The 24364-nt window shown below is 43.3% G+C and overlaps 1 protein-coding gene across 2 annotated transcripts in view; it reads right to left on the bottom strand.

The window, feature by feature from the left end:
- acbd6 (acyl-CoA binding domain containing 6) overlaps window positions 1-24364 on the bottom strand; it is a 571355-nt gene that overhangs the window by 31869 nt on the left and 515122 nt on the right. For both annotated transcript variants that reach the window (XM_038794993.1, XM_038794992.1), the window contains one exon: window positions 6737-6767. In XM_038794993.1, the coding sequence (XP_038650921.1) occupies window positions 6737-6767 (31 nt within the window). The remainder of the gene's footprint in view (window positions 1-6736; window positions 6768-24364) is intronic.

Genomic DNA, 24364 nt, shown 5'->3' with positions numbered 1-24364 from the left:
TGAATTAAAATTCTGACTCAATGATCCAGAGTGTGAGATGTAGAATTGATCAGGTATATGTGGCAAACAACATGTGCTGTGGACTACCACAGGAATTAATTTCACTAAGTCCTGAGTTGAAGGACAGGTCTGTATTTTTCCAAGAACATTATTACTGCTGAAGGCACAGTGCAGATTGTTTGGAGGAATTTCAATTTAGAAAGGAGGCAGGAGCCGTGATTAAAGCTGTTATTCACTTTTAGCCCTTTCCAACTTGGATCTAGCAGCCACACACCCACCCACTCACCAATATCTCACACCTCCACTGTATGTGACAGCAAACGGTTGCATCTGCTGCTAGACTCTTCTGATAATGTGTCATTTAATAAGCAGAAGGGTTTGACTGCAATAAGCAAAATCTTTAAGTGAATTCATAGAATCACAGAATGGTTTGTGGTAACTGGACCACAAAAAGATAGTCGAAATGTGTTGCTGATAAAGTTAATAACGATAGTTAATCTTCTTTAATATATTAAAATAACAAAAATGTAGTATGGACGCAAAAACGGAAGCAACTAGCCGTGGCACTGAAAACGGGTTGAGAAGATACACGCAGGCCGGGAACAGAAACTGTTTTTAGTCCTTTGTTCATATCGCACCTGCCTGCGTGCCACCATTGGCCTTCTGAATATCTTTTGCATTAGTAACAGCCATTTGTATGCACTCACAAATTTCTAGAGCCTTCTGAAAAGTTAAGTGTGGCTCCTCCCAGCAAATTCTGCTGAATGCTGTCCTTGGTCATGCCACAAACTCCTGAAGCATGTCTTCCAAAGCTGCTCCAAACTCGCAATGTTCAGAGAGCTGCCACAATTCAACAACAAAGTTAGTCACAGACGGTCCTGTCTTCCACAAATGACTACGGAATTTGAAATGTTGCACAATTGAGGATTCTGAACAAGTGTAACTAAATCTGCAAATGAAATGTCCTCCGGTTCCCGTGGTGTAGCTAAATTTCTCACTAGTTTGTAAGTCTTTGGAGAATTGAACACTTTCCAGAGTCGTCTGCGATTTCATTTGCCAAAGTGTTCCAACCTTTCCACATACTTAGCCCAGTTTTCGTTCTCTTCCACAAACTCACTGATGGACCCAAACATAGCCATGGTGCTGCCAATTTGTCTTCCGTCAGTTAACTTCACAAACTTTGTGTTGAATTTGCTGAAACTCATCGTCAAAAAGTTGTGGTAACTTGACCACAAAAAGGTAGGTGAAACGCGTAGGTAATAAATAAAGTTAATCTTATTTAATATATTAAAATAATGAAATTTAAAATACAGTGTGGACTTAAAAACAGGAGCAACTAGCTAAACATCAAAATAACAGTAAGAGAATAGAATTAGAACTAACGACAGTTAAATACGAATGGACATGGGTAACAACAACTAATGACATCACAGCACTTACTGATAACATCAGCAATGAATTTAAATAAGATGCACGATAATAATACTCTGTAACAGGTTTCAGCTCAGGAGGATGCCATTCAGCCCATCATGTCAGTACTGGCCATCTGCAAGAACAATTCACCTAGTCCCATTTTTCTGCCTTTTCCCCATAGCACTGCAAACATTTTCTCTTCAGGTAATGATCTAATTCTCTTTTGAAAGCAACGATTGAATTTACTCCACTGTTCTCAGGCAGTGGATTCCAGATCTTAACTACTTGCAGTGCAAAAAGGTTCCCCGTCACGTCACTGTTGCTTGTCTTTCAATTAGCTTATATCGCTGTCCCCTGATTCTTGATCTTTCCACCAATGGGACATGTTTCTCCTTATCTATGCCTTTTTAAAATGTATTTTTTCATGGAAAATGGACCTCACTGGCAAGGCCAACATTTGTTGCCCATTCCTATTTGCCTTTGAACAGCGTGACTTCCCCAGGCTATTTCAAAGGGCAGTTAAGAGTGAACCACATTGCTGTGGGTCTGGAGCCACATGTCGGTCAGACCAGATAATGATGGCAGATTTCGTCCCCTAAAGGTGAATCAGATGGGTTTTTATGACAATTGATAATGGTTTCATGGTCACCATTACTGAGCCTGATTTTCCATTTTGGGATTTGAACCTGGTGCTCCGCGAGAATTAATCTCAGCCTCTGGATTACTAGTCTAGTGACATCACCACTACTACACCATCTCTCCCTGAATCTCCTGATCACGTCCATTATGATTTTAAAACCTTACTAAATCTCCTCTCTGCCTTCTCTTTTCCAAGAAGAATAGTCTCAGCTTCTTCTATCTGTCCAACTAATTGCCTCCCGTGAACCAATTTCATGAATTTTTTCTGCATAATCTCTAATGTCTTCACATTCGTCCTAAAGTGTGGTGCCCAGAAGTGGATTCAATATTCTAGTTGAGACTCAAGCAGTGTTTCGTAAAGGTTTATCCCAACATCCTTGCTTTTGTATTCTATGCCTCCATTTATAAAGCCAGGTCCCTGAATGCTTTATTCGTCATTCTCACAACCTACCCTGCTACCTTCAATTATTTGTGTATTTATACTCCAAGGTTCCTCTGTCCTTGCGCCCCCTTTAGCACCTTTTATTTTATATTGCCTCACCTGTTTTTCCACACAAAAATACTCACTTCATAATTCTCTGTATTGTTGCTTGTCCAGCCATTTCACCAGCTGATGTCCTTTGGTAATTTAACACCATCCTCCTCTCTGATCACTATACTTACAAATTTTGTGTCATCCACAACTTTTGAAATGGTGTCCTGTACACCAAAGTCTAGGTCACTAACATATACCAACTAAAGCTGAGGTCCTAACACTGACCATGAGGAATCCCACAATAAACCTCCCCCAATCTGAAAAAGAAATATTTTCCACTGCTCCATGTCCTCTTCAAGCCTATCACCTTTCTTACTGTTTGCTGTACTTCAAAGTTTGTGTCACCTACAAATTTTGGAATTGTTCCCTTTACCCTACCATTCTAAGGTCATTGGTATATATATCAAGGAAAGCAGTGGTCCCACTTACCGATTCTGAAGAACATCACTGAATAATTACCCCCAGACCAATAAACACTGTTCTCCTCAACAGTCCGTTTCCTATCATTCAGCCCTTTTATTCCATGAGCTCTAACTTTACTCACAGGTCTGTTATGTGACACCTTATCAAATGCCTTGTCCATGTACACCACATCAACTACATTACCCCCATCCATCTTTTCTGCTACCTCATCAAACAACTTAAAAAAGTTAGTCAAGCACGATTCTCCCTAAACAAATCTGTGCTGGTTTTCCTTAATTAATCTGCATTTACAAATGACTTGTTATTTAGTCGCAAATTAGCATTTCTAAAAGCTTCCCAGCACTGAGGTTAAACCTACTGGCTTATAGTTGCAGATCTTAATCCTACACCCTTTTTTTGCACTTAAAGATGGCCTAAGGCTGTGAAAAGCACAACATAAATGCAAGTCTTTCTTTCTTATACAGTTACCCTTAATAAAGTTAAGAAGCAACAATGTATTTGATATTAATCATACATACCAAAATGTACATAAAAATGAATATACAGGCAAATATATGGGCAGCGCAGTAGCATTGTGGATAGCGCAATTGCTTCACAGCTCCAGGGTCCCAGGTTCGATTCCGGCTTGGGTCATTGTGCGGAGTCTGCACATCCTCCCCCTGTGTGCGTGTGTTTCCTCCGGGTGCTCCGGTTTCCTCCCACAGTCCAAAGATGTGCAGGTTAGGTGGATTAGCCATGTTAAATTGCCTTTGTGTCCAAAATTGTCCTTGGTGTTGGGTGTGGTTGCTGGGTTATGAGGATAGGGTGGAGGTGTGGGCCTTGGGTAGGGTGCTCTTTCCAAGAGCCGGTGCAGACTCGATGGGCCGAATGGCCTCCTTCTGCACTGTAAATTCTATGAAATACCTCCATGGGTGTTAAATAACCATTTGGCTTCTACAAATGAAACAAGTGCATATTTGAAACCACATTCAGTGGCATACTGAATACCCATCAGTGGCCTGTCCCTTGTCTTGTGCTGAATCTTCAACAGTTAACAGCTCCAGCTGCATCCTGTGTCCATACGAGGTGTTTAACGTAACTGTAAGAAGTCGAACTGTCAGTTTTAAGGACTGCTGTCAAACTCAGCTGCAACTCAGTGAAATGGACGAAATGGCTCCCAAGAGGGACCGTCAAAGGGTCAAACATCCCAGTAGAATTCACAAGTCAAAATAAAATGTATAATTTATCATAATTCTTCCCTTAATCCTTCCACTGGCTTAAGTTCACCTTTATGCGAGTTGGTTTCCTCCTTGAGTAAGAAAAGTTTGGATGACTGCTATTTACTTAATTAAATCTTAGGGATGAAAAAGCACTGTATGTAATCAGTAACAAACATATTTAAAGCATTTGTGTAATGTTCCATTGGTCTCTATTTTAATAAAGTTGCCAATCCATTAAAAAAAACAGGCATGTCCCTGGTCACCTGGACTACTCTGGCCTCTGTGCCCCCAGCATGGTCATCTGGACTGCTGGGCAGCAGTAGTGATTCCTGCTGGAGTGGTGTCATGCCAATGGTGGGGAAGTCTCCGTAACATGCGGCGTTAGGCATATTTAAATCCATGCAAGTTGGTAGTAATCAGATTCATGCCTTCATTGGGCATGAACCTGATTATGTTGCTGACAGGGGGGGATTCTTTCTGAGATCTCCTCAGTGTAAAACCAGTAATGGCCCTTTTGCGAGAATTAGCAGTCAAAACAGGATTTGTAACTGCTGCAAATGGGACCGGAGGATCACGGCCTTTATTCTAGCTGTCCTAGAAATTCGAATATACAAATGATGATTTTTTTTTTTAAAACAGAAAATAAATATCTTCTACAGGTAAATTACTCAATCCCAAGGAAATTGAGAAAAATTCTCAATTAATTCAGAGAATGGGAGGGAGACAACTGAGAAAGCAAGTTGCTGGAGAGGAAAACATAAAGAGTAAAAAAAGAGGAAAAGTTTCTATTTGTGACATTCAGCTTAAGTCTGAAGCCTTAGGTATTCATTGGAATATAAAGGGGTGTCAGGGAAAATTTGTCAATTACATTGACTTGTTAGAAGTGAAAACTAAATGTACTCAGAAAATAGGAGGAATTTGAAAATTCCCAGAACTTTCAACAGAAAAAAAGTTAAATATTATCAAAACAAAAGTTCTGGTAAATCAAAAATTACACTGAATTTATTGCATCCTGGATTTTGGAGAGAAAACAATTTACAATTTACATTTTTTTTACTTCAGTGATAAGTGCAACAGAGAATTAAGTAAAACACTCGTCTGAGGTATTGGCATCTCCCACAAATCCTCAAAATTGTTGTGTCAAAAATACTCCATTGTCGGCTTGCTATTTTGTTTTCCATATTTTCAGGCTTGAGTGTATAATTAAACCACTGGGAGTCAGGTATGTGTTCTCACAGTTAACTTCTATTTCTCAAGATCCCAACCACATGGTTATGAAATTTTTCCTCTATTCTCAAAATAACACTAAGTGGTACTCAAGTGAGGTTTTCCAGTTTTTAATGCTACTTATCCCATGTGGTATTTAAGATTCTCTCCTTTACTCCCACCTCATTATTTTTTTTATACATTTAAATAGGAGCTAACCCATCTACCTGCAGAGATGCTTTGAATAAGTTTCATAATGGCTACAGACTTTGGGAAGGCACTGTGTCTTTAAACTGCTGACATGCAATCTTTTCTTTGGGCTTTGGGCAAATACAAGACCAGAATTCAGGAATAAGGGGCAGAGGTTGATAAGACCAGTATACAATCCAACCGGCCCTGACACTGCCAGTGATCTTCGCTACAAAACACTGAATTCACTTGTACCAAGAGAGCAGTTATTCCCACTGGTGGACAAAAAAGTTGTGGAAGTCCCAGTGGCAAGATCAGATCTTCCCAAATCTATGCAAGATTTACATTTTGGAAAGAGGGAGAAGCTATACCCTAGTGGATTATAATAATGAGAAGAATCTTTATTAGTGACAAAAAGACTTAGATTAACACAGCAATGAAGTTACTGTGTAAATCCCCAAGTTGCCACACTCCGGCACCTGTTTGGGTACACTGAGGGAGAATTCAGAATGTCCAATTCACCTAACAAGTACGTGTTTCAGGACTTGTGGGCAGAAAGCTCTAATCATTTTAACGCTGGGCTGTACCTTACTGACTTTGAGCACTTTTAAATTCAAGCAAAATTAAGTAAGATGGTGCAGTTAATCCCTGTATATATGAATCCACCTTGGGGATGTAACCAGACAATACAGGGCCTTAAGTTTTCAATGCATGTCGACTCACGGTCACTGTGGACATTGCTTACTCTCAAAGTATAATGATGTTTGATTATGATTTATCAACGTAATGTAGTAGAACTTGTGTATAAATACTCTTTGAGGGCACATGGGAAAAATCACGGATTCATCAGCAAAACACAAAGAGAAAGAAATCTGCTTGCTGTATGGGCACAATACCATTGGTAGGTTGACTTACCCCAAGGAGATAGCAACATGTAATACAAAGTGGAGTTATGTGGAAATATCAATGTCATGCTTACTTCATAGTTTAACTATCATCATGCTATATAAAATCATTACATGGAGACATTTAAGAGGTGACGCTGCAGTTGACGTGGTCTATCCTCCATTTCAAAATCTGAAAAGATTTTTACAATGTAAAATAAATTAAAATGTCAAGCTAACAGGCTTACCATAATGTAATGCCGTCTGTCCTTCACTATCCTGCAATTAGAAGAGAGAAGTATCACTGTACATCATCAGAAAAATGGCGAAACAGGGGATCATGTAATGAACATTCATGTAGAGATAATAATTGAATTATAGCATGAATTTATGATGTGAATCCGATGCAAAGTTAATGTTAGGGAGAACTGGCAGGTGGCCAGTGTTAAGCCATTGACTTTTTGTTTTTGGAATCTGGCTTCAAATTAAGAATGAAACTCCCCCCTGTTGACTATAAAGGAAATGTATGAATGTGCGAGCAGTGGGGATCCAGTTCCTAATGGCGCAGACCCACAGTGCTAAACAACCAAACGTTGATCAGGTAAGCAATTCAGCACAGCACGACGCTCTTCACAGTTGTTGTATTTTTCAGTTTGAGTTTTGCGATTTTGCATTAGAAAATTCTGGAACAATGAAAAAGTACATTGAACGATAATTTCTCCTACCAATAGGAAACCTCACTTAGATGAATCTCAGGATGAATGGTATGAAAAATGTAGCAGTAAGGAATGTTTTTTCTCAGGCTGAACTGACCATATGTTTGGGAGAGTATTGGGGGAAACTCACTCTGTATCGAACTGTGTCTGACCTGGCTTTGGAATATTTGGTGCTGACTCTGGGTCCTGAAAGTAATAAACTTTTCACTGCCAACATTAATTTCCTCATCTTAATGATCAATAAATAAATTAAAATAGCCCATCAACCTGAAGTGGGGTGCTTATAGTTAGAAAATTGCAGCAACAACAACTTGCATTTGTATTGTGCCATTAGTGTAGTAAAATCTCAAGGGACTTTACACAAGTTTTGGAATGGACGGTAGCACAGTGGTGAGCATTGTTTCTTCACAACACCAAGGACCTGGGTTTGATTCCCGACTTGGGTCACAGCCTGCTGTTCTCCCCGTGTTTGCGTGGATTTCCTTTGGATGCTCCAGTTTTCTATCACAGTTCAAAGATGTGCAGGTCAGGTGGATTGCCATGCTAAATTGCCCTTAAGTGCCCAAAACGAGGTTAGGTGGGGTTACTGGGTTATGCGTGGAGGTGTGGGCTTAAGTAGGGTGCTCTTTCCAAGGGCCGGTGCAGACTTGATGGGCAAATGGCCTCCTTCTGCACTGTAAATTCTATGATTCTATGAAAATGGATAAAGAAGGACATAGTTATCCTTCGTTTATTACTCCTAATTGTGTTCCAAAAATGTTGTGCTCGATGAAAACTTGCTGAACAAAAATCACTTCCCCAGAAGAAAACATTCAACAAAGGCTATGTTACATTATTGACATGCAATTTTTAGTTTCCTGGAAGCTAACTAGCCCCAAAATCTTCTTTCTTCTGACTCTTGTTCACAGTTTCTAACTTACCATTAGCTCAACACTTCCTACCTCGCCCCCTTGCCGCTACCCTCCCCTCTCACTCTCTCCTCCTCACTGCTTCCTGCTTTTCACTAAGTACTTACAATCCTTCCATTCTCTCCCCTTTTCCGGGAAAAGGGCAGTGAGCGGGAGAGTTGGGAGAGCAAAGTGGTGTGCAGGAGGTGGGGAGAGGTTAGCAACAAGTGGAAGGGATTGAAGGGGTCAGGCAAGATGGTGAGTGAAGTGGTGTTGAGTTTAAAAAAGACAGAACATGTGCAGTAACCACACTAATACAAAAATGGAGGCAACACTATTCAAATAAGTTATTTACAATTGAGCTGAAACAAAAACAGATTATTACAACATACTTTGAGCAGGGGATACATGTATTAGGGTCAATAAACGCTTCAGAGCAGTAAGTTCTAAGCAGCCTCACGAAGACGAAGTTAGAGCCAGACAGCAAATGAGGCTTTAGCAGGGACTGCTGAAGGCACTGTTGTCAATGGTCGTGCAAAGGAAGTGGGAAAGGCACAAGAGGCCAGAGTTGGAGGAATGCAGAGGTCTCTGAGGATTGTCATGTTGAGGATGTTACAACGATAAGTGAATTATCCAAGTATTCAGCTGCTCCATGCTTTTCTTTCACACGTGTGCACTTCCATTAAATGGGAGAGCTATGTGAGCTATGTGACCAACCAGACCAACAGCGCAACATAACCGAAAATGCACTGAAGAGGTGGCAGGTAATGGCGCTCTCCTGCATTCGTATTGCCCTTGGGATACCCCAAAAACATTTGCATGCTGTTGTTTTTCTTTAATTACTGCGTCCTGTCCTGCATGATGGGGGGTTACTTTCTTTTGGGTTCTGCCTGTGGATTAGTCTGACATTATTACTGAAATGTTATTGGATTGGGCTACTTACAGGGAGTGGAAAACAAAACAAAGTTGAAGTATGCTGAGCAAAGTTGCAGAGTGTGTAATTCTTTTATGATGACGCTTCAAGTACCTTACCGCAGCATCGCCCTGAAGATGCTATGTGGTTAAGTGTCATAATGAAGGTGAATTGAAATGTAATGTAATGTGGTTCTGTTCCCTCATCCAAGGCTTTCTAGCTGTAACATTGATTAAAGGCAGTGCTGCCAAAACAAAACCGCAACATCAGACACACAGTGAGTCACACTGCATCTGACACTACTGCGACTTCTAGAATGCTCTTCCAATAAAGGCAGTGACAGCAAGTTTGTATTTTGTCATGGCTTCGTACCACAGCAAATGATATGAGAGCGGTGGTTCAGTTGGTTAGGCGAGTAGGTCATTCAGCCCGTCAAACCTGCTCTGTCATTCAGTATGATCATGGCTGATCATCCATTTCACTGCCTTCCCCACGTCCCCCACACAATCCCAAATCCCTGCCATTGATATTCAGAATCTGCCAATCTCTGCTTTAAACATATTCAATGACTTAACTTCCACAGTATCTGGGGTAGAGAATTCCAAAGGTTCCCAACCTTCAGACTAAAGGATTCCTCATCATCTCAGTCCGAATTGGCTCCCTGTTTATTTTGAAATTGTGTCCCCTGTTTCAAGACTCCCCAACCAGGGGAAATATCTGGTTATATTTTCATCACTATGTCAGAAGATTGTGGGTCCCACTCCAGGACAACAATGCAAAAATTAATTATAGCTGACATGATGCAGAATTGAAGCGGCACAGTTGGAGGCCCCATCTATCCTCTAAGGAAGATATTAAAGTTGCCATGGTCTATTTCAAAGAGTTGAGGAGTTACCCTGGGTCCTCATAGAATAGAATCCCTACAGTGCAGAAGGAAACCATTCGGCCCATCGAGTCTGTACCTTACCTAAGTCCATTCCCCTGCCCCATCCCTGTAACCCCATAACTCCTCTTACCTTTTGAACACACGGGGACAATTTAGCATGGCCAATCCGTCTAACTTTCACATCTTTGGACTGTTGGAGGAAACCGCAGCACCCAGAGGAAACCAACGCAGGCACAGGGAGAACATGAAAGGTACATTTTTAAGATGGTGTTTGGGGTACTCATCTTCCAAGCTTGGATAATGTTAAGTTTTTTGAGTATTTGTTGGACTTGAATTACTAGAAGCAACTGAAGAGTATTTCAATACAACCAATTTGTGCTTTATAGATTGACAGGGCTTTGGAGTTAGGAGGTGCGTTATTTCCCTCAGAACTCCCTTCTGACCTACTCTTGCAGCCAGTATTTATATGGATGGTCCAATTGAGTTTCTGGTCAATGGTAACCTCCAGGATGTTACTAACAGGTGATTCAGCGATGGTAATGTCGTTGCATGTCAAAGGGAGATGGTAGATTGTTGGATGTGGTCTTAGCCTGGCACTGATATAGTCGAAATGTTAACAAGCAATTATCATCCCAAGTCCAAATGTAATCCAGGCCTTGCTGCATGTGGGCAGGGACTGCTGCAATATCTGAGAAAATATGATGGGTACTGAACACTGTGCAATCATCAGATCACTTCTGATCTTATGATGGAGGAAAAGATATTGCTGAAGCATCTGATGATATTTGAGCCAGGATACTACACCCTGAGGAACTCCTGCAGCGATGTCCTGAGGCCAAGATGGTTGGCCTCCAACAACCATCCTTTGTGCTAGGTATAACTCCAACCAGTGTGAGAAATGCTACCGATTCAGAGGCCATGGCAATGTCTTCAGGGTAGGTCTCATCCCTCACTTCAACAGAATCAGCAATATCATATATTTGTGTTGTCATTTCAGAGTCCCCTTCTTGTTCAATTTTTTGAGGCAATGTGGTATCTCCGGAGATTGGCAAGTCTAGGTCATCAGATAATTCACCCATACTATTCGATGAAGATGAATGTGCACTGTTCAGTGCTTAGAACCTTTTAAAAATTAAAATCATATACTGTCTTTTTGACGCCTCATGCTCTTGCCTCACATTCAGTTTACTGCGTATTTGATTGCCAGATTGATTGCATTGCTTCACATTGCTAAAAAATGATCTTGATTTTAGACAGCTAATATAAGTCTGAAAGAGCAAGCATTGCACAGTCAATCCCACGTTTTAATTAGGGTCAAGCACTGCAAAATTGGGACCCATTTTTTAACTATGAAGCTGTGATTCTGCTCATGGATGACAAACAAAGCTCACTTGACTTTTCTCCTGCCCATTCCCCCCTCACAAACTCTCACTCTCCATAGACCTCCAACAACCCCATCACAAGCTTTCCCTCCCTGCAATCCGGCCCACATACATTCCCTCCCTGCAAGTCTGCAACTCTACCCCCTCACACACTCTTTCCCCCACGCACCCCGATTCCCTCACAGTAACCCCCACCATTCACACTCTCCCATTCTCACTCACCTGGGATCTTCAAAGCAACCTGACTCAGCAGATTCCCTCGTCGTGGCCAGCCACCACCCCTCTCCGCCGCCTCCTGGTCGCCTGTGCGCGCCCGCTGCCAACAACCATTGCTTTTCCCATCCTTTGGGGCTCATCCAATCAGTCTGATTTTGATCTGCATTTGCTGCTGATTGAGCCAATCAGAGTAATCAGCCTCCGATTGAATACCCTGCTAACTGTCGACTTACTGGCTCTGTTGACACCTCCCCCCAACCCCCTGCGTGTCTGGAGCCTCGTGCCTAGGCACTGTATGTTTGATTGTAAATCCGCCTCTGTACACTTTTCATATTGCTGATTGTGGGAGACTGTTGTGTGCAAACTGCCGACTGTGTTTCGTACATTGCAACAGTGACTACTCTTCAAAAGTACTTTGCAATTCCCAGTAGTTGTGAATCGCGCAATATAAATGCAAGTCCTTCTTTTTTTTCTACACCCATAACCATTAGTGCGTCCATAACCATTAGTGTGTCTGGTGCTCAGATTTCTGTCCAAGAATTCTTGATGGTAATAACTTCAATGAGTATGGGTGATCCAGGTAAACGAGCATTTGTGGCCAGCATGGATTTCCTACTTACTTGCTTTGAATACAGTTCCTAATGAGAGGATCAAGATAAAATCCCAGAATTCTCTGGAATATTTTTTTAGATATTCTGCTCACAAAGTGAGGGATAATAGTGCTGTGAAAAGGAACACTATGCATTTCATGCAACAGTGAGCTTTAAGGTGCAAACTATAGCAAAGTTAGAGTGTAGAAATCGCTTAAACTCATCAATTGTTGTGTAAATGCATCCTTACACAGAGAGCTTTACTCTGCTCCAATAATGGGGCTTAGCTTCAATTTTCTTTTGTGGCATATTTCCCACATGAGCCAACCTATTATAGTCTCTGTGAGGAAGATTACCTATGTTCTGCCAAATGGGATGTTGTGCAGTGTTTCAATTGCTCCTTCAAAGCTTGGTTGGACGCCCAATTGTGAGGCATCCTAACCAAACTCTGTTATTTAAATGCTCAGCCCATTAAATATAATCCACACATTCAAATTTCAGTTGGATTTATTGGGACACTTTAGAAGTCTAATCACTTTTGTGTAAATAGGATTTTGTTTCAATTGAATAAAACAGATAAAGCAGGATTGGTTAGAAAAGGGGGATAGAGGATATCCTTTGGGATCTCCCTGTAGCTTAGTGAGTGACCACCTGGTGTGGTACTCAACCCATATGGATAAGGCAAGCTCTAGGTTTCATCCCAAGTTGACAAATTTGTTGATTAATAGTTACACTGTTTTTGTCCTGCTAGCCCAAGAGCACGGAGACCAATTGTATTCTCTCCCTTCTGCAAACCACTGACAAAAACTACCTCAGCACAGAGCAGCAATTGAGTTTGGGCATTTTGAACAGTATGTACCATATTAGGATGTGCCAGCTGTTGATTTTGCATGACACAGTGACACATCAATTATTTATCACATTCAGTAAAACGGCAACAATATTGGTTAGAATAACCAGCAGTAGGCAAGGAATCTTACGGATTAAAGAGAGGTGCATTGGCCTTCTGTGTTTAATGATCCCCACTCAGAGACTGACCTTCCCTGGGAACTGGCAGAGGTATCAGACCATCCAAGCTAAACAGAACAGATCAAAATATGGGAGGTAAACTAAAGGCAGGTCACTGTTCCTCCTGATATGAGACTGAGTAAGGCTGACAGATTCATGTAAAAATACCTTTTCATAAGCCAAGACATGACTACTGGAGGTAGAGATACAGTATCTCAAAGCCGGCAACCGTGGGACCGAGGCGGTGCCGGATTTTAAATCTTGCCAGATTTCAGGTTGGGTGGTTTGGACATTACACTGTTCAGGGCAAAGCTAGGTTGGGTGGGTTAAGGATGATTTAGAGAGTAGGACTATACCAGTGTGGAAGCATCAAAGTGGGTAAAAATTACAGTGCCACACAGTGCCAAAAGCACTGAGCTCAATTGTCCAGCTAAGTTATTTTTCTGAAATTTTACTCAATTAAAATTGATGAGTTGAGACACCATGGGCGGAATTCTCCACTGGTGGCCAAAATCGTGGAGGCCGTCGTGAACTCGGCCGAGGTTCACGATGGCTTCGGGGCCTGCTCCCTGCACCTAATTCACCCCCACCTAGGGCTAGGAGCGGGCCTCCGTCATTCCCGGCCGCGACCTCGTCGCGCCGGAAATGACGCGCAAAACGGCGCATTTGTGAGGTCATCCGTGCATGCGTGGGTTGCCGGTTCCAACCCGCGCATGCGCGGATTACTTCATCGTGCAGACGGCGTGAACCGCGCATGCGCAGTGGCCGTCTTTCTCCTCAGCCACCCGGCAAGACGTGGCGGCTTGATCTTGCCGGGCGGCGGAAGGGAAAGAGTGCGTCCGTTTTGGACGCTGGCCCGAGGATTGGTGGGCACCGATCCTCTGTCCCCTCCCGAGCACAGTCGTGGTGCTCCCGTGCCAATCGGACCCCTAGTTGCCCCAAACGGGCATCTGGCGCCCGTTTCACGAATGCAGCGACCAGGTGTGGTTGCTGCTGTGGTGAAACGGGCGTGAAGGGCCGGCCGCTCGGCCCATCAGGCTCGGAGAATCGCCGCTTTTTCCGAGCCTGGGTGGGGGGGGGGGGGGGGTAGAGAGAGAGAGAATCGCTGGGGGCGCCAGGGGGGCGTAAAAAATGTCAGGAGGCTCTTCAGCGATTCTCCCATGCTGCGTGGGGAGCGGAGAAATCCGCCTCATATCTGCAGAAACATTAAATGTGGAGAGTGCTGAAATGGAGTCAAACATTTTGCTCTGGACAGACAGCTGTGAAAGAAATAGGTTGCCTCATACAGCATTAGTTATAACTTAAAGAAGTAACTTACACTTGGTACTATGCCAGTGCTAAATTTGGTTTATTTTACATCTTCCTCCTCTTAATCTCAGTACCAGAAATACTAATGTTAGAACTTAGGAACTAACATTGCTTACAAACCCCAGTGTTGTAGAATCAAGCAAGGGGTGTACAGGAACTCTTGTAATTCAGCAATGTTTCCCTCTGATGGCTTGCCAATTTCTGTTCAACAAGAAGTGAAGCCCACACTTCAGCTAAATTACATATTACACCTGACCTGTAGCTTTAGAGCTCGTAAACTGTCCCATCCCCCACTTCTTATATTCCACACGCTTATAATACCCAAGCTTGGCTTCACCTTAATCATGGCTATTTGGTTCACTGTGACTCCTCTCTAACTTTGTAACTCTCATGCAACTTAAATTAAGGATCTTGGCCACTCACCTAAGTGCCCTGATGTTTAAAAAGGTAATTTTTACTTATTTCTCAACATTAGTCTGGACAGCCCCTCCCCCCAATCTTGGCATCATGATTTATTGTTTGAAGTGGGCAGATTATTGTCCTTGTTGATAACAAGCATGCATGGACATTAGACAAGTAAATAACCAGGCTGAACTTGTGACGTCCTTCACAGTCAAATGATCTGCAAGTACTCATGATCCAGGGTCAAACAGTCAAAATGGCCCAGTTCAGTAGGATACCATGGGAGCATATCCCAGTAAGGAGGCCATGCTTCAGGACAGGAAGGGGAAATTGACCAGTGAATAAAAGCAGCTCTTCGTTTATATGGAAGTAGGCACCTTTAAATGAAAGGGTTGCAATTGATTGCAGACAGTCTTCCCTTCATTGGCGGTTTACATTTTTTTTTTAAACTGCTCAATTTTTTATAATAAATATTTAATTTCAGGCTGTCCTGTATGGCACGTTATCAATCAATCAGCAGCCCCACAACATTGAGATGGCAATCAGGATAGACAACAACTAGACTTCAAAACTGAAGCACAAGGCTCAATAAGCGTGACAGATTTCCAGACAGCTATATACTTTCTCCCATGGATCGAAAAATATAACATTTTTTTTTTTCAAATTTACCATCCATATTAGCCCAATAAGACTCATGTTTCAATCCCTATATCCCATAGGGTCTTACACACAGCTCCAATACCTTAATCATCATCTTCCAAAGCCATAATATCATGATGGCTGACTCGCAGAACATATATTGTGCACAATGTCAAAGCTATCCAAAATGATAAGTAACGGCTTTTCATTCTAGAATAACTAAAGTTTACTCGTGCCCACACAACTATCAGCGATCAAACAGCCATCCATCAGGCTCAATGGGCCGAATGGCCTCCTTCTGCACTGTAGGGATTCTATCCATTTTTGGAGTTCAGTGAAAGAGCAAACCTCTCTTAACAATTTCTAACATAGCCATCCTGCTGATTGTCTGAGGCTGAACAAGGTGATTCACAGTCTTGGTGCTATAATAACCCTGAGATGAGCTTTCATCCACCATGGCTAAGACTGCCTATTTGCACATCTATGATATCACCTGACTCCACCTCTGCCTCAGCTCACCAGCCTCACCTCTAGGCTGGACTATTCCAATGCACTCTTAGCTGTCTGTAAACTTAAGGCAATCTAACATTCTGTTGTCTGTATCATAACTTGCACCCAAGTATCGTTCACCTATATCACCTTTCGATAACCTTCATTGGTTCCCACTTAAGTAACATCCACATTTTAAAATCCTCGTCCCTGTTTTCAAATCACTTCTATGTCCATATTTAATTAATCTCCTCCAGCCCCAATGTCCTCTGGAATATTTGTGCTCCTCCAGTACTTTTGTATTCTTGATTTAACGGTTCTACCACTGGTTGCCAAGCCTTCAATTGAGTTGTGCCTAAAGCTCTTGAATTCCCTTCCTTAACTTCGCCACTCATCTTCCTTGCATTCTTCCTTTAAAACCTATCTTTTTAATTAAATGCTTGGTCATCTCTCTAAATACCTCCTTAAGTGGCTCGGTGTCAGATTTTGTAAGATAATGTTCCTGTGAAACACCTTGGCACATTTTAAATTTAAGTGCTATGTAAATACAAGCTGCCGTGTTTATTTGAAGAGAGATATTCCCAATTTACAGTCTTTGAATTGTCATTTATTGTAGCATCCTCTTCTTAAGTGGGATTTCTTTGTGACATGCACCACCTACAGGCAATAAGGGGCAAACAGGGATAATATGCCTACGCTCACAATTTCTAACAAAAATGTAAACATACCTCAACAATCTCATTGGAAGTAAACGTCACTGAATCTCTTCCTACCTTGATGGAATTGCTAACACACAAAAGTACTATCGTGAGGGAAGATTTATGTACACTCCACCAGAAGAGCACAGGGGTCCACCTCAGGGTAATGTTGGGAGTAAATTTTTTTTATTCAAAAAGAGTGTGACACAGATTGCAAAACCATTTAAATACATGGGAGATGTGATTATTTTTCAATGCAATGTACATGAAAATAGGACTACATTTTTATTGAAGGAAAAACCAGCAGTCAGTTGGCAGTGTTGGCGTGTAGGCAATAAAGAATTTTTTCCCAGAACCCTCCCAATAAATAAGGCTGCAATTAGGAATTACACCTGACATACAGTGCAGTGCTTTTAAACAATCTTGCGGCTGATCTAATTGCAGCACAGATGGGAGGCAGGCCTGAAGCTGGTTTATCGATTGGATTAACTGCCTAATTCCCAACAGCTAAATGGAATATTAAAAGTCTCTGATGGCTCAAACCACAGTAGAAACTTGTTGCATTCAAGTGCCATTATTTTGTGTTCAAGAAAAGATTGCAAGAATAAAATGTTCTTTAAAGAAAATTAAAGGGACTTCTCTTTTATGATAGAATAATCACCCTGAAAGCATACCACATAGAATGTACAGCAGAGAAACAGGTCAACTGGTCTATACCAGTGTTAATGCTCCACACAAGCCTCCTCCCACCCTACTTCATCTGAAGCAATCAATGTATCCTTCTATCCCTTTCTCCTTTGTGTGCTTATCCAGCTTCCTCCAAAACACGTTGGTACGATTCACTCAACTACTCCACATGGTAACAATTTCCAAATTCTAACCACTTTCTGAAGTTAATCCTGAATTTCTTGTCGCATTATTAGCTATAATAGAGGAGCCAGTGATGTTGTGGTATTATCGCTGGGGTAGTAACCTAGAGACCCAAAGTCATACTCTGGGGACTTCAGTTTGAATCCTGCCACGACAAATGGTGAAATATGAATTCAATACAAATCTGGAATTTAAAGTCTACAAGGTGACCATGAAACCAATGCCGATTGTCGTAAAAACCCATCTGGTTCATTAATATCCTTTAGGGAAGGAAATCTTCGTCCTGACCTGGTTTTGCCTATATGTGACTCCAGATCCACATCCCTCTGGGATGGGCAATAAATGCTGGCCTAGCCAATGACTCCTACATCCCATGAATGAATAAAATAAAATAAAAAAAATATCTGATCTCCCCACATCCTCTCTAAGTTGACCCTATAAAATCTTTTCATAATCTTAAAGATGTCTCTTAGGCCACCGCATAGGCTTCCCTTTACTATGTTGCAGGCACTGTGGTATTGCCATTAAAGCCTCTTTGACACTTTTAACACCTTAGACACAATGGTAGAAATAAAGAATCTAATAGCAATTTTTAAAATTATAAATTTAAAGTATCCAATTCATTTTTTTCCGAATTAAGGGGCAATTTAGCGTGGCCAATCCACCTACCCTGCACATCTTTGGGTTGTGGGGATGAGACCTATGCAGATACGGGGAGAATGTGCAAACTCCACAGTGATCTTGGGGCCGAACCTGGAAAATCGGCGCTGTGAGGCAGCAGTGCTAACTATGCCGCCCTAATAGCAATTTTAACACAAAGGCGGAAATAGTTTTATTTTGTCACTGATGAGGAGTATAATAAATTACTCCTGTACAGTGAGTTTGGTGGTCTTCCTCATCAGTGAAGAGTGTTGTTGACAGTGGGACATAGCCTAGCTATGAATTTGCAATGGTGAGTTGTAAGCCTAAAGCTCTCCCACATAGCAAAACATGACCATGGATAAAAATGGCAGCCCATGAGCCCGCCACATGGAGTACCAGCGTAAACCACAGATTAAATTATTCTTCCCTTTTCCTTTACTTTCTTTTTTCCTATGGTTTTCAATTTTTTATTTTGTTTTGTCTCCTTCCTCTCTGCACATCTCTTTCCTTCGTCACAGCTCAGTTGTCTTTTACCAACATTTGGATTTGCCTCACCTGAACAGTCGCTTGTTTTTCGAGTATCGATCTACTTCCTTTTTGAAAGCTACTACTGAATCTGTTTTCACCATCTTATCTAAGAATAAATTTGAGATCATACCTCACTGCTTCAAAATAAATCTCCTTTTTGGCTCTTTTGCCAATTATCTTAAATCTGCAGCACCGTGGGTAGCATTGTTGTTTCACAGCGCCAGGTTCCCGGGTTCAATTCCTGCTTGGGTCACTGTCTGTGCGGAGTCTGCCCCTTCTCCCCGTGTTTGCGTGGGTTTCCTCCCGACGCTCTGGTTTCCTCCCACAAGTTCCAAAAGACGTGCTTGTTAAGTTATGTGGACATTCTGAATTCTCCCTCTGTGTACCCGAATAGGTGCCGCAGAATGGCAACTTGGGAATTTTCACAGTAACTTCATTGCAGTGTTAATGTAAGCCTACTTCTGACAATAATTAAGATTATGGTCATCAATCTTCCTGCCAGCAGGAATAGTTCCCCTTATCCTTATTATTTAATTCTTCATATTTTTTAACTCATTAATTAAATCAGTCCATAATCGTCTGTGTTCTAAAGAGAACAATCCCAGCCTCTCTAATCTCTCCACATAACTGAAGTTCCTAATCTCTGGTCCAACATTCTAATGCACTTTTGCTTTATTTATTTAAAAACTTCCCTGGTCTTCTTTTGAAATGAAAAAAATTAAAATCGCTTATTGTCAGGAGTAGGCTTCAATGAAGTTACTGTGAAAAACCCCTAGTCGCCACATTCCGGCGCCTGTTTGGGGAGGCTGGTACGGGAATTGAACCGTGCTGCTGGCCTGCCTTGGTCTGCTTTAAAAGTCAGCAATTTAGCCCAGTGTGCTAAACCAGTCCCTGTCACACAGACCTGCTAACATACACCTGAGTCAATTCACTGAGCAACAAATGAAGTTGGTGATGTTATAATGGGATGGACTCTGATAGCTTTCCTACACTGATCAGTAGTTAACTAATTACTGATGAATAAACTTTGTGATTACATCAATTATTCACCGCTAAGTGAGGATGTTAGTGCACCAACTCCAGTGCAGTGCTGAGAAAGTACTGCACTTTTAGAGGGTGCTGTTTCTCGGTTGAGACACTGGACTGACACACCTCCTGCCTGTTTTAATTAACTGGATGGACGTACTTGAAGACGAGCAGGGGTCAAACAATACTATGCAACTGCAAGTTTTGTCTTTCTACTGCCAGCAGAACAACATAAACCTTATTATAGCCGATTATACAAGATAAAGTATGACACAGGACTGATTGCTCGATAACAACTCTGGGCTTCAGCTGTTGGTTAGGAACAGTTTCTCCCAAACATGTTCCATCTGCGAGACATGTTTAGATTTATTATATATCATATCGTAAAATAATATTTATAAGAAGTGTGAGCAAAGCTCACAAACATATAAAAAAAAAATTGTGTGATTAGTTCCCACCAACTCCAATAATATTTCCTGCAGGAAGTAATGATAGAGGGCTATCTCTTCCTAAAAGACAAGACAGATGCACAAAACATTTTCTTCACTTTTGCAATTGATGGAATTACTGCCTCATGCTAGCTCCTAGATATTCAATCTTTTACTGCATATAGAAATCTTATATTCTTTGATGGGATGTGCGCATCACTGGCAAGGTTAGCATTTGTTACACATCCCTCACTGCCCAGGTTAGCATTTGTTACCCATCCCTCACTGCCCTTGAATTAAGTGACTTGCTAGGCATTTAAGAGGGCAGTTAAGAGTCAACCACATTTTGTGGGTCTGGGGTTGCATGTAAGCCAGACTAGGTTGGGCTGGCAGCTTTCCTTCCCTAAAGGACATTAGTGAAACAAATGGGTTTTTATGACAACCAATTAGAGATTTATGGTTAATGTTACTGAAATTAGTTTTATATTCCAGATTTATTAATTAAATTTAAATTCCACCAGATGCTGCGGTAGGTTGGTAGGCTTGAAGTACTTTGATTAGATAGATCTTCGTAGATATGCATTAATCTATAAACAAACCACCGGAAAACGCTCAAGTAGATTATGTCCTGTGAACCTAAATCTGAAGTATTCCATGATCATTCCTGGGCCTTCCATTATTTGATAGATTAACTACCACCTCTACACTTCCCCCTACCCCGCCTCCTTTTGTGGTCTTCAAACACCACCTCAACTCCTCTGTGTTAAAGCAAATGTTAAAACGGTGTAAATCTAGAATCATAGAGGGCAGAAGTAGGCCATTCTACCCATTATGCCAGGACTGCCTATCCAATTAATCCCATTCTCATTGTCCTGCAGGCTTCGCCAGTTAAACTACATAAATCTGTATGCAAAACATGTGGACAAATTGAACCTCTCGAAGAAAGATACTTATATTAAACATCTACAGAACTGAATGAAAACGATCAAGAAAATTGCAGTCATTGCTACGTCAAAATGGCAGTTCTCCAATACCGCAGCTTGGAAACATTATCCTCATACTGGTCAACAATGCACTAATAATGATTTTTTACCAAGGATTTGTGCTATTAATAAGCTATTAATTTAGAGCCTATAAACACATAACGTCACAATTCTCTTTCTTCATTCATTGTTTGGCTGCCCAGCAGTTTCACAAGTCAAATGCTCAGTCGACCTCTTGGACAGCAGGTTGGAGAAATAATATTATGGCTGTCGCACTTCATCGATAATCACCTGTAAATAATCATTGGGGTATAGCTCAAAGGTTAGGGAAGATACAAGGCCATCTGTAGGTCCGGGAGGGTGTATTGGGTTGCTCAATCCAAGCAGATCTTTCTCCAGCCCTGTGCTTCATTATAAGATGTGTGAGCAAAGCTCACAAACATATAAAAAAATTATTGTGTGATTCGTTCCCACCAACTCCAACCCATCCTTAAATAAACACAGATTTTCAGAAACTATTGGAAACCAACAGAGGATTTTGCAACTAAAACAGAAAACGCTGGACAATCTCAGCAGGTCTGCAAGAGAGAACAGAGCTAACGTTTTGAGTCTGGGTGACGCTTTATCAAAGCTTTTGTTCAGGATTTTGTGCTGAGAGTAAAGTCTTCACTGTGAACTCTCCAAGGTTCTGAAAACACTTCTCAATTGGCAATAGTTTGTTTTACAGCTTGCTGAACTGAAATGTTTTGTGTGTCTGAACTTGTCTTTTAGGAAGAGATAGCCCTCCATCATTACTTCCTGCAGGAAATATTATTTTACGATATGATATATGATAAATCTAAACATGACACGCAGGTGGAACATGTTTGGGAGAAACTGGGAATGTTCTCCACGACTGAATATTTCCCTCACCTCATGTCTGGGTCAGTTGCAGAGTAATTGATAGGAGATTGATTGCAATGATTAGTCAACAACTCCATTATCACTGAATCAGACGACTGGCAGGGTGGGAGAAGACAAATGAGATAGCTCTTGATCCTTTTTTGCCTCGCAATTCCTATGTTCTTGTGTGGCAGTTTAATCCCCAATTTAAGTAACTCATACATCTTCAGGAGCTATATATTTCCTGCCTTTGCATGGTCTTGTTGCTGGTCAATGGACCCGATGTTAGGATGCATTACAACATAGATTCTTATCCGCACAAACATGTGAGTGACCTAGTTTTGACTCCACATTTTATTATTGCCATGCTGTCACTAATGTTATTGTCACAATGATCATGCTGTCATTATTTAGAGCTGTGAAAACCAGGAAAGACATAGCACAGATCTATTGCTATGGTGGAGGTGAACAGACAAAGATAGTAGGGTTGAGGAGATTTCTTTGCATGATTCAGTAACTACTGGGAGATTTATATCCAGCTGTGCGAGTTAGCTTCTCTTGGGTGTTAATAGAAGTTAGCAAGAAAGAAAAAGTAGAGAATCCCACTTGTAATCATTCTCTGGTTATTTCCTCTGCACATCAAAATGTGAAGACATCTGGCTCAGCTCTGAAGCACCCACTGTCTCCTGTTCTGCCATCACAGGTTGGGAGGGAGGGGGGAGGGAGGAAGGGAGGGAGGGAGGAAGGGAGGGAGGGAGGGAGGGAGGAAGGGAGGGAGGGAGGGCAGAGGGAGGGAGGGACGGATGGAGGGAGGGGGAGGGAGGGACGGATGGAGGGAGGGGGAGGGAGGGCGGAGGGAGTGAGCGAAGGCTGAGGGAGCGAAGGGGAAGGGAGCGAAGGGGAAGGGAGCGAAGAGGAAGGGAGCAAAGGGGAAGGGAGCAAAGGAGAAGGGAGCGAAGGGGAAGGGAGCGAAGGGGAAGGGAGCGAAGGGGAAGGGAGCGAAGGGGAAGGGAGCGAAGGGGAAGGGAGCGAAGGGGAAGGGAGGGAGGCGGAAGGGAGGGAGGCGGAAGGGAGTGAGCGAGGGCAGAGGGAGCGAGGGCAGAGGGAGCGAGGGCAGAGGGAGCGAGGGCAGAGGGAGCGAGGGCAGAGGGAGCGAGGGCAGAGGGAGCGAGGGCAGAGGGAGCGAGGGCAGAGGGAGCGAGGGCAGAGGGAGCGAGGGCAGAGGGAGCGAGGGCAGAGGGAGCGAGGGCAGAGGGAGCGAGGGCAGAGGGAGCGAGGGCAGAGGGAGCGAGGGCAGAGGGAGCGAGGGCAGAGGGAGCGAGGGCAGAGGGAGCGAGGGCAGAGGGAGCAAGGGCAGAGGGAGCAAGGGAAGAGGGAGCGAAGGGAAGAGAGGGAGCGAAGGGAAGAGAGGGAGCGAAGGGAAGAGAGGGAGCGAAGGGAAGAGAGGGAGCGAAGGGAAGAGAGGGAGCGAAGGGGAAGGGAGCGAAGGGGAAGGGAGCGAAGGGGAAGGGAGCGAAGGGGAAGGGAGCGAAGGGGAAGGGGGGAAGGGAGCGAAGGGGAAGGGGGGAAGGGAGCGAAGGGGAAGAGAGCGAAGGGGAAGGGGGGAAGGGAGCGAAGGGGAAGAGAGTGAAGGGGAAGGGGGGAAGGGAGCGAAGGGGAAGAGAGCGAATGGGAAGGGAGCGAAGGGGAAGGGGGGAAGGGAGCGAAGGGGAAGGGGGGAATGGAGCGAAGGGGAAGGGGGAAGGGAGCGAAGGGGAAGGGGGGAAGGGAGCGAAGGGGAAGGGAGCGAAGGGGAAGGAGCGAAGGGGAAGGGAGCGAAGGGGAAGGGAGCGAAGGGGAAGGGAGCGAAGGGGAAGGGAGCGAAGGGGAAGGGGGGAAGGGAGCGAAGGGAAAGGGAGCGAAGGGGAAGGGAGCGAAGGGGAAGGGAGCGAAGGGGAAGGGAGCGAAGGGGAAGGGAGCGAAGGGGAAGGGAGCGAAGGGGAAGGGAGCGAAGGGGAAGGGAGCGAAGGGGAAGGGAGCGAAGGGGAAGGGAGCGAAGGGGAAGGGAGGGAGGCGGAAGGGAGGGAGGCGGAAGGGAGTGAGCGAGGGCAGAGGGAGCGAGGGCAGAGGGAGCGAGGGCAGAGGGAGCGAGGGCAGAGGGAGCGAGGGCAGAGGGAGCGAGGGCAGAGGGAGCGAGGGCAGAGGGAGCGAGGGCAGAGGGAGCGAGGGCAGAGGGAGCGAGGGCAGAGGGAGCGAGGGCAGAGGGAGCGAGGGCAGAGGGAGCGAGGGCAGAGGGAGCAAGGGCAGAGGGAGCGAAGGGAAGAGAGGGAGCGAAGGGAAGAGAGGGAGCGAAGGGAAGAGAGGGAGCGAAGGGAAGAGAGGGAGCGAAGGGGAAGGGAGCGAA

Source organism: Scyliorhinus canicula, chromosome 4 (assembly GCF_902713615.1).
Source record: "Scyliorhinus canicula chromosome 4, sScyCan1.1, whole genome shotgun sequence".
NCBI lineage: Eukaryota > Metazoa > Chordata > Chondrichthyes > Carcharhiniformes > Scyliorhinidae > Scyliorhinus > Scyliorhinus canicula.
The sequence above is the reverse complement of the archived record's forward strand: the minus strand, read 5'-3'. Positions and strand labels throughout refer to the sequence as shown.